Source organism: Cloeon dipterum, chromosome 1 (genome assembly GCF_949628265.1).
Source record: "Cloeon dipterum chromosome 1, ieCloDipt1.1, whole genome shotgun sequence".
NCBI lineage: Eukaryota > Metazoa > Arthropoda > Insecta > Ephemeroptera > Baetidae > Cloeon > Cloeon dipterum.
Genome location: NC_088786.1, coordinates 14,002,546 through 14,015,719, shown reverse-complemented (window position 1 = coordinate 14,015,719; position 13,174 = coordinate 14,002,546). Strand labels below are relative to the sequence as shown.

The window sequence follows — 13,174 nt, the reverse complement described above, 5'->3', positions numbered from 1 at the left end:
TTAGGCGCAGACAAATTATATCTTCTTCGCTAGAATGCCGATTAAGCGGCATGCATTTATCAGCGTTAGATAATCGGGTCCAGTTCCCTCTGGTGGCACGGTATCCATGTGATCGCGGCTTCAGAGCGCCCGCCCCGCCGCACTCGCCCGGCCCCCCGGGTGCCCCTTCCCCAGCGATAAGCACACGGTGGCGTGCACTCACGCCCTCTGCGCGCGCGTTCCCTCGGCAGCCTGCCTGCGGAGAACCTCTGTTAGTTAGTCGCCTTCCTGCCTCAACCGCAGCGAGTGCAGTGTCCCTTCAGTTCCGCAGATTCCGTGTTTTGGCGTGTTGCTCACAACAGACCGGCACCCCCGAATCCGCTCCCGAAATGACCAGCAGCGCATGGTGAGTGTCCAGACGCGTCCGAACGCCGTCCGATCCTCTTTTGGTGATAATCTACGTGATTAGCATCGCAGATTTATATCGAAGAATTATCTGAGATGATCAAAATCCAGATCTTAATGTTCAGCATATTGAATAGTGTTCTTGACAACTTAACTAAGCCCATAGATAAATAGGATTTTAACAGATCATTATAGGGAGGTTGAGATTTGAAAACTTGAAAAATTGAATTGAATTTTCGTAATTGACAAAGGGAGTTGGGAAAATTTAATTCCATATACGAATTATTGTTTAGGTTATGTTGGAATTTAGCGGATTTTTTTAAATTTAAAATTTTCTTATTTTAGACGACTTTAATATACGCTGTCATGCTCTTAAAAGAATTACATTTGGTTATTTTTTATTGTTTTTTGTTCAACTGGCAACTTTTTCATGCTCTCGTATATTTTTTGCAGAAAGACGTCACTCCGCGCCAGGGCGACACTTCCCACCTCAAGCCGACTTGTGTCCGCCGCAAGACCGGAGAAAAGAGACAAGTGAATCCCTCTGATGCTGGCCGCAATTTGATGCCGAGTGGTGCCTAGTCGCGCCGGAATAAAGTGCCTGTGTGCTCAAAACTGCGATTTGCGCCAGCTCCTGCAGCAGAAAACAGTTGTTGTTGAGTGCGCGAAATATGGATATGTCCACCGTGGACCCGCAAGGACCGCAAGCCCACGTGACGCACCGCTGGTATGAAGCCCCTCGCATGTCTGCCGGCATGGACGGTGCCACGGGCAACATGCTGCCCCCGGAAGATATAGACGTGTTTTTCCCTTCCTTGGACTCTGGCCCCAGTAGAGCACGTTCCTACTACCAGGCTGCCCAAATGCACTCGCCCTACGGATCCGCAGCATCCCACGGTAAGTCCAGTTTAATATATTTGACAGTATAATAAGGACAAAAATACGATTCTGATAAATATAGTACAAACATAGTGTTAGGAAAATATATATACGTTAAAAATCTAAATTTGGATCGGATATATGCTTTTATATAGTTGTTACATTTGATGATTGATTGATTGATGGAAGTAAATACCATATAGAAACAGATAAAAGGAAGCCGGAATCAATTTTTCTCTGAAAAGCGACATAATTTTTTAGAGATGAAATTTCATTTTCCGCCGAGTGGCATTGAAATAGCGGACGTCGATTATAAAACTATGTATATACGATTAACTAGAAAAATTGTCCGCGTAATATAAAAGCGCCAAAGTCGAAATATCCCTGCAATGCATGGGTGTTGTAAAATTGGAGCCAGAAGCAGTTTGCACGGTTGATTACATCTCCTCGGTCGGAAATTCAAAGTGAAAAAGCAGAGTGGGCGGCCGTTTAATTTATTGCCGAGCGAACCGAGTGTCAAAATCAATAATAACGCGCGCGGCCGGAGCGTGCATATACAGAGTATAAGAGCCTTTTGCTCAGTGCACAGCGCGAGATTATGGGCCGCACTTATGACCGCAAGCATGCTCACCTTATCGCAGACCTGGGCGACCAGTGAGCACCGTAAAATGATCGAATCGCCATCAAAGGCAATCGCGACTTAAAAGACGCTCGCTGCGCTAGCACTGAACTGCGTAGAAATCGCACAAAAATTTGATGTGGTAATAGCTAAAACGCTACCAAAATATATTTTTCTTCTGTCGTATATGACAGATACCGTGCTCAACGAATCATGCACTGTCTGAAAAATCTCGGGGCATTCGCATCCTGAAAAATCATGTGCGTCGCAGCACTCTTTGAGAAACCTAATATTAAAACGGGCTTTTCTGTAGGGTTCTTAAACCTAGCACCCTTTCCTGTAAAGATATGAGGTGATGCCCGCGCTCTCCGCACGAGCACAACATTAACACTTGATAATAGTTCAGCACTACAAAACAGCCGCGCACATATAAGGGTTCCCCCAAAGCATTCTTTGCCGCACTTTTGTGCTCAAATATTTACTCTCCAACCCCAATTTTGTATTTCTTATATCTGTTGTCTGTTGAATATTCCCTGAAAGGGAAACACCTGCAGCAATGTTAAACTTTTCGTATTTGCTAAAAATAATAAAAAATATATGGAACGTGCCCCTTTTGGCGTGAAGCACCAAATTGGTGTTGGTGACGAAATGGAAAAATCGACGCGTTTTTTTTCTGGTTAAAATTCAGCAGGAAATGATTTACCGCTCGCTGACGGTCAATGTTGGGCGAGTTTTACGAATGAATCGAAAATGAAAATTCTGGATGTATGTGTCCAGCTATCGAATTCATAAATATGCGCGTCTCCGCTGCTCTACATGTCCATAAATTTATTTGAAAATATGTTTTTGTATTGTTGAAAATGAATGACAGCAGTCGGCTCATTTGAATACGCGGCTGAGTCGAAATGCAGATTTCCCATCGCACAGCTTTGGTTTGAAATACAAATAAAAAGTTTGCATCATTAAAATACGCATTCAACACGAAATCGAAGCCAAGCAGAACTATTTGCGTTGCATATTTTAAATTAACTCCACTTGTAATTACATTTGTTGTAATCGGCATCTCTTCAAGAGTACGGAAACGATGTTGAAAAGATTCGTTTTCTTGCAAAAAGCGGCACAAAGCGCAATAAAATTACAAGTTTGAATATCATGCATGCGCGCGTTCGAGTGCATTTTAATTATATCGGAATTATAAAAAGCAGAGCGCGCAGGAAATAAAATTGCTGCATAAGAGACCTTGGGAGAAGTGCATAAGTAATTTTCCTTGCCTTTTTCATAACAATGTGTTTGTGTGCAGAAGTGCAGCGTTGGCGTGCGCAATAATTAATAATAACATACACCGCAAGCAGCCCAAGAAATAGCCTCATATATTTTTCTGTCCATGGTGGTGGAAAATTCATTTAAAATTTATGGGTCGTCGCCCGGCGTTGCGCACCAGCAGGGGGCAATAAATGCATTTGTTCTAGTCGATCTAGCTGAAAATGCTATCGAAATTTATGCCAGTGAGATAAAAAAAACACAAAACGGCGCTTGAAATAAATTCGTCCGTGTGCGGTGCGTGTGGCATATCTATCTCCCGTCTAATACTCTTTCTGTTTGAATATAAAACGCCAACTGTTGTACCTGAGAGCTAGTTTGCTTTCCGTATGAAAAAAAATAATCGAGAGAGAAATTATATATTATTGTTTTACAGTCGGGCACTCTGTTGCTGATATAAGCTCTGCTATGGCCATTGAAATTTATTGCTCACGCGCTTTCTAGCGCAAATTTTTTAGCACACATGCATAGTATGAAGAATATATGTGGAACTGGCTAGACAAGTTTGTAGAAACTGACTTAAACAGTCTTTTTAAAAATTCTGATGCTTTAAAAGACACGACATCTATGGATAGTTTTAATTATGGTTTAAAAACACGGATGCATACATGATCTAACAGTTTCATAGACCAAGTTTTTTTAATTATTTGTGCAGAAAATTTTGTATAAGCTTGGTATTAATTTTTTAAATGAATAAATTTCTTATTCGATTAGCTTAGAATGCTAAAAAAAGTGATTCAGCTTTTTTTCACTTATTATTTTAAGTAAAAACGCAGTTGTTTTTTATTTGTTTCCGTTCTGTATCAGAGCCCTTAACTAAAAAGGATTCCTTAAAAATTTAAGCTATCCGTCCCTGTTTGAAAATTTTAATTTTGTATGAATTGATTAAGATAAAAAAGACTAAAAATTTCTGAACGGGAGACTTTGAGGCTATTTTAGATACCATTTGGACTGTAAAATAGAAAACAAATATTTACAAAATTGAATTTCTACAGAACATTTTAGCTAGCATTGGATTAATATTTAGATTGGCTTTTATCCTTTCAAAAAACTCAACCTGTGGTGAGGAATTTCCATTATCTCAGTATACCTGCTAAAAAGTTCACCCCTGCATTTTCGTTGGTTGCAAAATTTTAAACTGGAACAAAAAACCATTCTTAAATATGTGGTGCGTCACTTCACGTGTGTGTCGATTTGAATTTAGGACGCTGAAAAAAAGTTGAGTAAAACACATTGACTGTCTCTCAGACCAGAGATATTATATATATAGACACACACACACACACACACACACACACACACACACACACACACACACACACACACACACACACACACACACACACACACACACACACACACCACTCTTAGCTGTGGATATCAGGCTGCATAAATCAAAAGCTAATCGAGCGTGCACATTACGTTCCTCTGAGTGTCTAAACCAAAATCAGATCTAGTACACACACGTCCAACCCTCGAGGGCCACATATACGCGCTGCTGTGTACATATAATTCAAATGCGGCGGCGGCGGCGGTGGCTGACCGCAAAGTGATCCATCAGCCGCTCTCGCACATTATTATCATTTCGTGGTTTCGGGCATTTTCTGCCCCATATCAGCTGACGAATACAAATTCCCATCCTGCAGCCAGAACACCACACGCGGACGAAGCAGCTTTTCGGTTCTGCCTCGGCGGGCGCGAGAGGAAACGATATGAAACTTAAAATGATTTAATTTGGAAAAACAATGGAACAATAAAATCACCATTTGTCCGCCGCCGAATGCGTGTTGGCTCGCTCGCATTTCAATCTGGACTGACTCAGGAAGGGAAAATGTTGTAAAAAAGTGCGCGCTCATACAACAAGCGCGTATTACCCAATCAAAAGTTTTATTGCTCGGCATTCGGTTTGATGGCTGCCAGCCGTTGTCTTTGAGTTACAAAAAGCTCCACAGACTGTTTTTTTTTCATTTCTCTCTGCACGAGTGAAATATTTATTTAATTCTCAACCGTCGTACGGACGCACTTAAAATTTATAATTCATTTTATGTAAAGCCGAATTTATGTGACAAATCAATTATTTTACGAGCTCCTTGGGCGAGCAGCGTGTTTTTGCGTTAATTTTTTCAAAGACCGCACCAAGTAATATTTATTACCCAGGGCCGCGGAGGCCTCCAAATCAGCAGAGATGTCAGAATCGTCCGTCATCTGATAATTGACAATCATAAATCTGACATTACAATGCAACACACGCTTTTTACATGCACATCGATCGACTCAGCGAGCATACACATATAATGTGTATTATATTGATCTCATTTCGTGTTTTGCAACAATAAAACGACTAGAGAGACGCAGGCAAATAAAATAATAATATATAAAAACGCAGAGCAGCTGAAAGAGCAGAGCGTTGAATACAAATTTACTCGCGCGGCTGTCAGTTTCTCCTCAATTTTTACTCGTGCTGCGCGAATAGTCGAAGGACGCGTCCAGAGAAAACAAAATTATGGCTCAACAAAATTCAAATAAAAAAATGTGAATTTTAGAAAAATGAATCACATTTTTTATAAGTGCAGACAATTTATTCAAATAATTCATTTTTATACGTTCAATTTTTTCTCTCGGTCTTCTGTGCGGAATTTTTTCTCTCGAGCTTGGTATTTAGATATCCATTTCGTTTTTAAACTAATTTGAACCAACGCCTTCTTAAAAAAATCAACATTTTTTCCCAAAAACAGTAAAAGTCAACAATAACAGTTTTAAAAATGATAATTTTAAGAAATTGAAGCCCTTCTTATACGATCATAGTTTAGATTTCTGAGGACCATTTATTTTAATATTTCCTTCTCGTGATTTATGTATTTGAAGCAGGTTGCAGATATTTAGAATGGCATTGCAAAATCTGGAAAAACTTTAAGCCATTTAAAAACAATTTTATCTCAATATTTAGCTCTTCTTGTCAACCCCGCTTTGTGTCTTAGAATTTCAGTTTGGCTCTAAATCAATTATTTCTCATTTGTCACTTCACAAGTCTCGTGTCCTTCAAAAAATCCTTCTTTAGAGCGTGTCCATCCATTTGAGAGTTAGACGTGGAGGTCGTTTTTTCGATTTTCAATTAAACAATAGATTATTGCATCATGTGAGTTCGGCTTTAGATGTCCTTTAGAGTGTGTTCCACTGGTTGGCCGGACTTTTCGCGGTTGGCTGAGCCACACATCCTTCGCGACGCGGCCATAGCGTTGTACATGAAATAAATTACACCCAAGCTAGAGCAGCCCTTTCTGCATGAGCCAGCAGCATGCAGCAGAGAGCAGAAGAGCGCGCGAGAGCACATTCACAGAGAGTATTCTTCCACGCCTGGCGTGAATATTGATCAATATCATGTTGTGCTGGCTCTCTCCAGCAGCCAGACTGTAATATGACTTCCATTTTATCTGATTCTGCGCCCTTGTCCCTCACCCTTAATGTTGCTCTGGAACACCCCTTTACTGCGCGCTGACAGAGGGTGCAACCAGCTGAAAATCGGCGTGCCCAGCCAGCGCCCCCGCAAACACGAACCCTAAAACAGAGAATATTTGTCTGCTCTTTTGGATTCTCTTTGCCGTTCAATATGGGAAACCGTCCTTTTCACCGGGGGTTAACTCAGGTAAAATGAATATAGACTGAAGATGACTATATTATAACATATTTATGTGCTGTTCTTCGTTTTAAATAAATATAGTCAACAAGCTTTAAATAAAATATGAATTCTGTATGTTTATCACCTGAAAATACTAATAGATTTTTTTAACCGCTACGATCGCCGAATCATTTAAGCAATTTGCTTTTTATACCGATAATCCAAGCTGGTAGAGCGTTATTTATGCCACCAAATGTAAAAGCATACGCCACAATAATATGCAAGCGCGGATGGACGTGCGTGCGTGAATTAAACAGTATACGTATTACTCGCGTGATCGGGAAACATTTTTTAGAGCAAAGGTTTTGACTCAGCTCTCTCTGAAAATAATAAACCTCTGGCTGCAGAGTATGCCCCCTCGTTCGGAGCGTTGTGCGCCGGTGCATACTTTGAATTTTGTGGCTCAGAATTAATCGTTGGAACTTGTGGCCCCCTGAAAACGATTTCGCCCCTCCAGGTATACCGCGAAACACACACGTGTTAATGTTCGGCGTCGTTCCGAACAACAGGCAATAAATTAAAAAGTGATTTGTGCTGAGTGTGATTAAAATATTATTGCTCTGGCTATATATTATAGTAAAATATAGTCACATTTCTTTGAGATATATAGGTTTAAATGATGAAAATAATTATCAGCTGGCGAAGAGCACCTCTTTGGAGTGTCTGTCTGCGTAATCTATAGGATGCGTTTCATCGTCTTCGTCAAAACAAGAGTGACAATCAAACGCAAACAGCAGCCACTCCATTGGCGTTGATAGTGAGCTGTACTAAAAAACGCGATAAATTAAATTAGTACGACAAATTGTCGAGTGCTTTTGTGATAAGCAAATGAGCGGGCCAAAGAGCAATTATTTCCATTTTTCTCGAGTGTTGGGCCCGTCACAAATGTACCGTTTCGTCCAAATGACAAAAGCAAGCATAAAAAGCGTTTGTGTGCAGTTACTCGCGCGAGCAGCGTCTCGTGGCGAAATTTAATTAACCAAATTTTCGCTATCAGATAGAGCAATCTGCTGATCGAAATCACCGCCGCGTGAAAACGTTGCTCCGCACCGTCTGCAGCAGCAAAATAATTGTTTAATGAATTCATAGCTTAATTAACGTACCAGGCGACACGATGGTGCAAATACGAGGTGAATGAAGAGAAGCAGTACGTGGCTTGTCGGAAAAATAAGTACAGAAAACAGCTCTGAGCTGTTATGTTTCTGGATTAACAATGACTTTAATGATGCATTTCACAAAGGAAAAACTTAAAAAGAATGTTTAGTCAACTCCATGTGTAGTTGGAGTCATGATTAGATTAAAAATTATTTTAAAAATTTTGCACGCAAAATCTCAATGCTGTAAACCGTAATACTTGCTTATACAAATGCCAAAAAATATAATATAAGTTATTTTTACACATGCTCTGAAAACAATTGGATATTTGAGAAGATATAATTCCATTTTGCGACTTGATCATTTGTTAATGTAAAAATAATTTTAAAAATGCCTCGATTAAATTTAGGTTTTACACGGCATAAAATGTGTTCTTTCGCCCACTGAAAATGAGCACCATCACTCGCTGCGAACATAAACCTCAATATTAATGACGTCATTACAATATTTATTGGCCTGATGGTATAGTATCCACATTCAAAATAAGACGGCCGCTGAGTGCACACACAAGTGCATATTATATACGAGGAGAAGAGTGACGAGTTTTATTGCACAGACTCGGGCATAAATAAAATGCGAACGAGCGACAGACGAGCATTCGGCGCGCGTTATAGTGAGGAAAAATATTGTTTATCTCGCGAATATGAGTGTGCATGCGATCGAGAACAAGAGGCTTCGGCTCATTAGATTCAATTTGGTCCTGATATCACGTAATGATAAAGCAAACGATTCAACATATGGGCAGGAAATAACGCGAGAAGAAAAGCAGTGCTTGTGGTGCGCGCGGTGCTGGAAGAGAGGAAAACTAATATGGGAGCGGTTAAAGCGAGCGAGAGCTGAGGCCGCACATTTGAGCCCGCTCGCTGAGAAAGATACAATCTCGCACGATGCAGATTATTATAATATCATATCTCGCCGGTTTTAACTGATTTTGGCACCGACTGCAACTCTCCGCGAGCTAGATTATTCCGTCCTGCCGAGCAGCAGCAGAAAGCTAGCCCCCTACATTTCTGTGCATGTTAAATAAATGGCCAACTGCTGCGCGATTTTTCAACTCTCTCATTGAGAAATTACAGAGGGCAAAGACAAAAAAGTGACTGAGTGTATGTAAACGTTCAATTTTTGTCTGCTCAAAGCGTAACGAGCTGAGAGAGATTATCAGCGAGTCCGAATCTCTCTGTAAGCAGCAGCAGCGCTCTTGGTTTCTTCTCTGAAAAGGCCCGGCTGCCTCCCTTAATGAAGAGAGACGCCCGACGACGGCGATGATGAATTTATGCAGTGCACCTGCGCCGCAAAAGTGAAGTGCGGAGAAAAGACGAGAGAGCAGCTCTCTCGTATTGGTTTATTGCGCGTTACCATGACGACGAGAAACGGTCCATCAAGCCAGATCCTCACCAGATTGGATGCTGTGATAAGGGCGAACGCGCGCACAGCCAGCGAGAGAGAGAGAGAGAGAGAGAGAGAGAGAGAGAGAGAGAGAGAGAGAGAGAGAGAGAGTTTAAACCCGGCAACCGGCGCTACGTGTATATGCAAGCGTGCAAATGTGTTTGTTTCGTGAAACTCCTCTCGGGGGATACTCTCTCTGTGTGCATCCGCGTTTATTTGCCTCCTCCACTTTGGTACACATAAGCCTTTGTGGTCCTCTACTATTCGCCAGGCCCAAACTGCTCTTGTATTATTTCAGGGAATTGTGTTCATCGTTTTAATTCTAAAAACGTGCTTGTTGTCAAGTTCACTGTTAATATGAAAATAAATTTATGTTTTACTTTTTCCCCGTCAATTTTATTATTGTTGCATTCCGATTCCCCATTGTTTATATTTTTTACCAGTTAAAATATTTTATGGTTTAATAAATGTGGATATGTACAACAAAATTGTTAAAAATAATTTCATCCTTTTACTTAAAATATTTTCATAAAATTGCTAAACTTTGCTCAGAGGCCCGTGAAAATTTCCGACATGTTCTATATTATGACTGCCCTTTTGAAAATAATCTTGATTTTTTTTCATCAGGAGAGAAACTTTCACCTTTAAAATCGCACACACCATTCGATTGATCTCATGACTAGAGGAATCGAAATCAAACGAAAAAATATCTAAACAGATTTCAGCGAGTTTATATACTCCATTTAAAAATATAAACTACCTGAAATTTGCACCAGGCTTGTGGGAAATCCACTCCCGTTAGTCACTGAAGTTCGTATATTGATTTTAAAATTATCAATGCATGATATCGCACGTTGTCAAGTACTTGATTATAGTATACTGTCACAATCAGCAAAATCTTCTTGGAAACTGGAACACAGTCCGGGAAAAGAGATAATATTTACTCTTGAATTTTCCCTTGATATTTTCCCACTGGCGTGAGTACAAAGGCATCGCATCTCACAGCACTGCAGTCGAGGCGCCATATTGAAAATCAGCTAGCTCCTCGCTGACAAAAACAGAGAGAGTGCTGGCTCGTTCCTTACAAATGTAAATTACCTCTCGAGAGCTGCCAGACGGCCTGTGCACGAACGGCGCACAAAAACGAATAACAAAATAAATGCAAACTCCATGTTGGTCGCGCGCGCGCCGCGCACCAATTGGACAATGCACAAAAGATTCCGGCGCGCACCTTTCAACAGCCAATCCACGCAGCGGCAATCAATTTTCATCCCCGCGAACGCACTTATACATATTTCAACAACTGCAAGTTGAAAGGGGGTTCAGTACTCGCTACAAAATATACGTACAAAAACACACGTAAGTGCACAAAAGGAAGCGAGCAAGAGAGGCAGGCGCGGCTGCTTTAAAGCGCAGGGGTTCCTTCCTTTCTCTCTAGTGGCACTTCACCCTTAGGCTTGTTTTGTGCTGCATGTTTAATGCACAGACACGCCGCTCTCTCGCCTGCCCGCCCCGGTTTTTCCGCCCGGCAAACCCGCTTGCCAAAGCAAATTCCCCTTGAAACTGCCACCGCGTGCGGCAGTGCCGAGCGAAATTTGGAACGAGCGGGAAAACGTACGTGCGAGAGTCCAACTACACGCACAACAGCAGGGATAAAATTCAGCTGGCTTCAGTGTGGCAAAATATTTCCTAGCGCATTCGACCTGCAAATTTGCTCCCCCAACAGCCTTTACACAATTTGTAATTTTATTTATTGGCTTCTTGGCGTTGGAAGAACAAGAAATCTTTTTTTAAATTCATAATTAACTTAAGCTATTATAATTTGAGTTTTAAATAAGTTTTGACCTGGATTTTTTCACCTGGATGTTACTGACAAATGTAAATGTAGTTACTGTAATGCTGATCTGTATAGTATCTACCATATTCTTGATTGTCCTCTGAAACCTTTGACTTTAACCAAAGCTGCCTCATATAAGTGCTGGAAATAGTTGTACGTCGTTGGCGTTGAATAAATATTCTATTCTAAATAAGTTTTGACAGTTATATAAATATGCTATAACTTTCTTTTTGAAAATGCCTTTTTCTCATGGTTTTTTTTTACCAGCAATGCCAAATCTATGTGCTTCAAATTTAGCTGTAATAAAAGATTCCAAGTCGCAATTGATGAAAATGATTTACACTGCATATACTCATACACATATTGCCAACCATTAATAGGCACAATTAAAATGAAGCACAAGTGACGAAATATTCCAATACTCCGCCACTCGCCCTTCCTGTGATTTATTTCCTCCTTCCAAGTTGAAGAACAAATTTATTATTATTAAAAATCCATCAAAACGTTTAAAAAAGGCACCACTGAAATAAATATTTAATTTCCCTCAACCAAAATGCTGCTTCTAAGGCAATAAGTAAAATCACAAAGCTTATATACAGTCTGCCGTCCACATATTTCAGCAAAAGCTGAATATACAATTTGGACAAGTCGCGATTTAGTCATCAGGCCGGGGTGCGCAAAAAGCCATCAAGTGCCGGTTTCGCGACGCCCTTAATGATGATTGTCACCGCAAAGTTGATTACATACAAGAGCAATATGGGGCGACTTGTGCTACCGGGGGCGGAGATTGCCGAAGGGGCCGACCGATATTTGTGTTCAGAGCCGCCGCTAATGTGCAATTTTCGCGCACAAAGGGTTGGCGCGGCCCGATGCTATCCGCGCGCCGGTCGAACGATAAGCTGCTCTCCTCGGATTAATCATAATCGATATCAAACACACACCCGGCAGAATGAGCATCGGAGGAAATTATCCCCGCTGATGGTGTATTGTGAGTTTGTGTATTGTATTGTCTGGGTGCAGCACGAGTGTGAGTATACGAGCGCCGGAAAATCAATCGCTCGCTCGCTCTCTCTGCGCGCCCGTCGATGCATATTGCCGCGCGTGTGATTTAATTTGGCAACCTACCCACCAGCCAGCAGGCCCGATTACCGATCCGACCGACAAAACAATGTGCGTCTGAATTATTTTTCACATTATTATGCGCGGCAGCCGGCGCGGAATACTTTTACTTTCTACTACCGCTTGTTTGGCATTTAATTACGGGACGCGCGCGTTTATGCAATAGCCGCGCCGATGCAAATGACTAATTTAATAGTGTATCAAAGGCTGCAGGTGCGCGGAGGCCATGAGGCGCCGAAAAGGCGACTCACAACACTATTTCACTTTTGCTACACAACTCCCAAGGAAATTAAATGTGTGTGCCTCTATAAAATCATTAAAAAATTATGTTCAAGAGAATTGCCTTTGACATTTTCCCATCCCCGAACTCTACATTTATTATTCTCTGAGTGGATTAAGTAATGCGTAATGCGGAAGTCTCTAAAAATTCTAAAATCAAGAAGTTATTGTTTCTTGAAATATAATTATTTATCAAAATATTGGGCACTCAGCGGTTTGTTTGTGAAGTGTATCATGTTATTTCCAGAGGCATGGTGCACGGTGTATACTGCAGTATAATAAATATATACTCCATAAATCTATACATTAATTTTTATAAAACGTATTTAGTGTTTCTCGCCAGTGGGCGTGGTCAGGAGCAGCTGGATGAACACCAAAGCTTACTTTAAAGCCGGCTTATACAAAAGCTCGTCGTTTCAAATCCTGTGAATCATTTTCCTCTACAATTTTTCGTTCGGATATTTTCTTGCTGGCAGCCTTGCCTCATGCAGCAGCCAGTAAAGGAACGAAAACGGATCAA

The 13,174-nt window shown here is 41.0% G+C and overlaps 1 protein-coding gene across 4 annotated transcripts in view; it reads left to right on the top strand.

Annotated features, from left to right (window-relative positions):
- The first annotated feature begins 229 nt into the window (after positions 1-229).
- Positions 230-13,174, top strand: part of LOC135934998 (GATA-binding factor C-like) — a 59,483-nt gene continuing 46,538 nt past the window's right edge. For 2 of the 4 annotated variants that reach the window (XM_065477053.1, XM_065477045.1), the window contains exons 1-2: positions 234-385; positions 838-1,281. In XM_065477053.1, the coding sequence (XP_065333125.1) occupies positions 1,056-1,281 (226 nt within the window). In that variant the 5' untranslated portion in view covers positions 234-385; positions 838-1,055. Of the gene's footprint in view, positions 386-837; positions 1,282-13,174 lie in introns of all 4 variants that reach the window. The other 2 variants (XM_065477037.1, XM_065477029.1) reach the window with 2 other exon arrangements.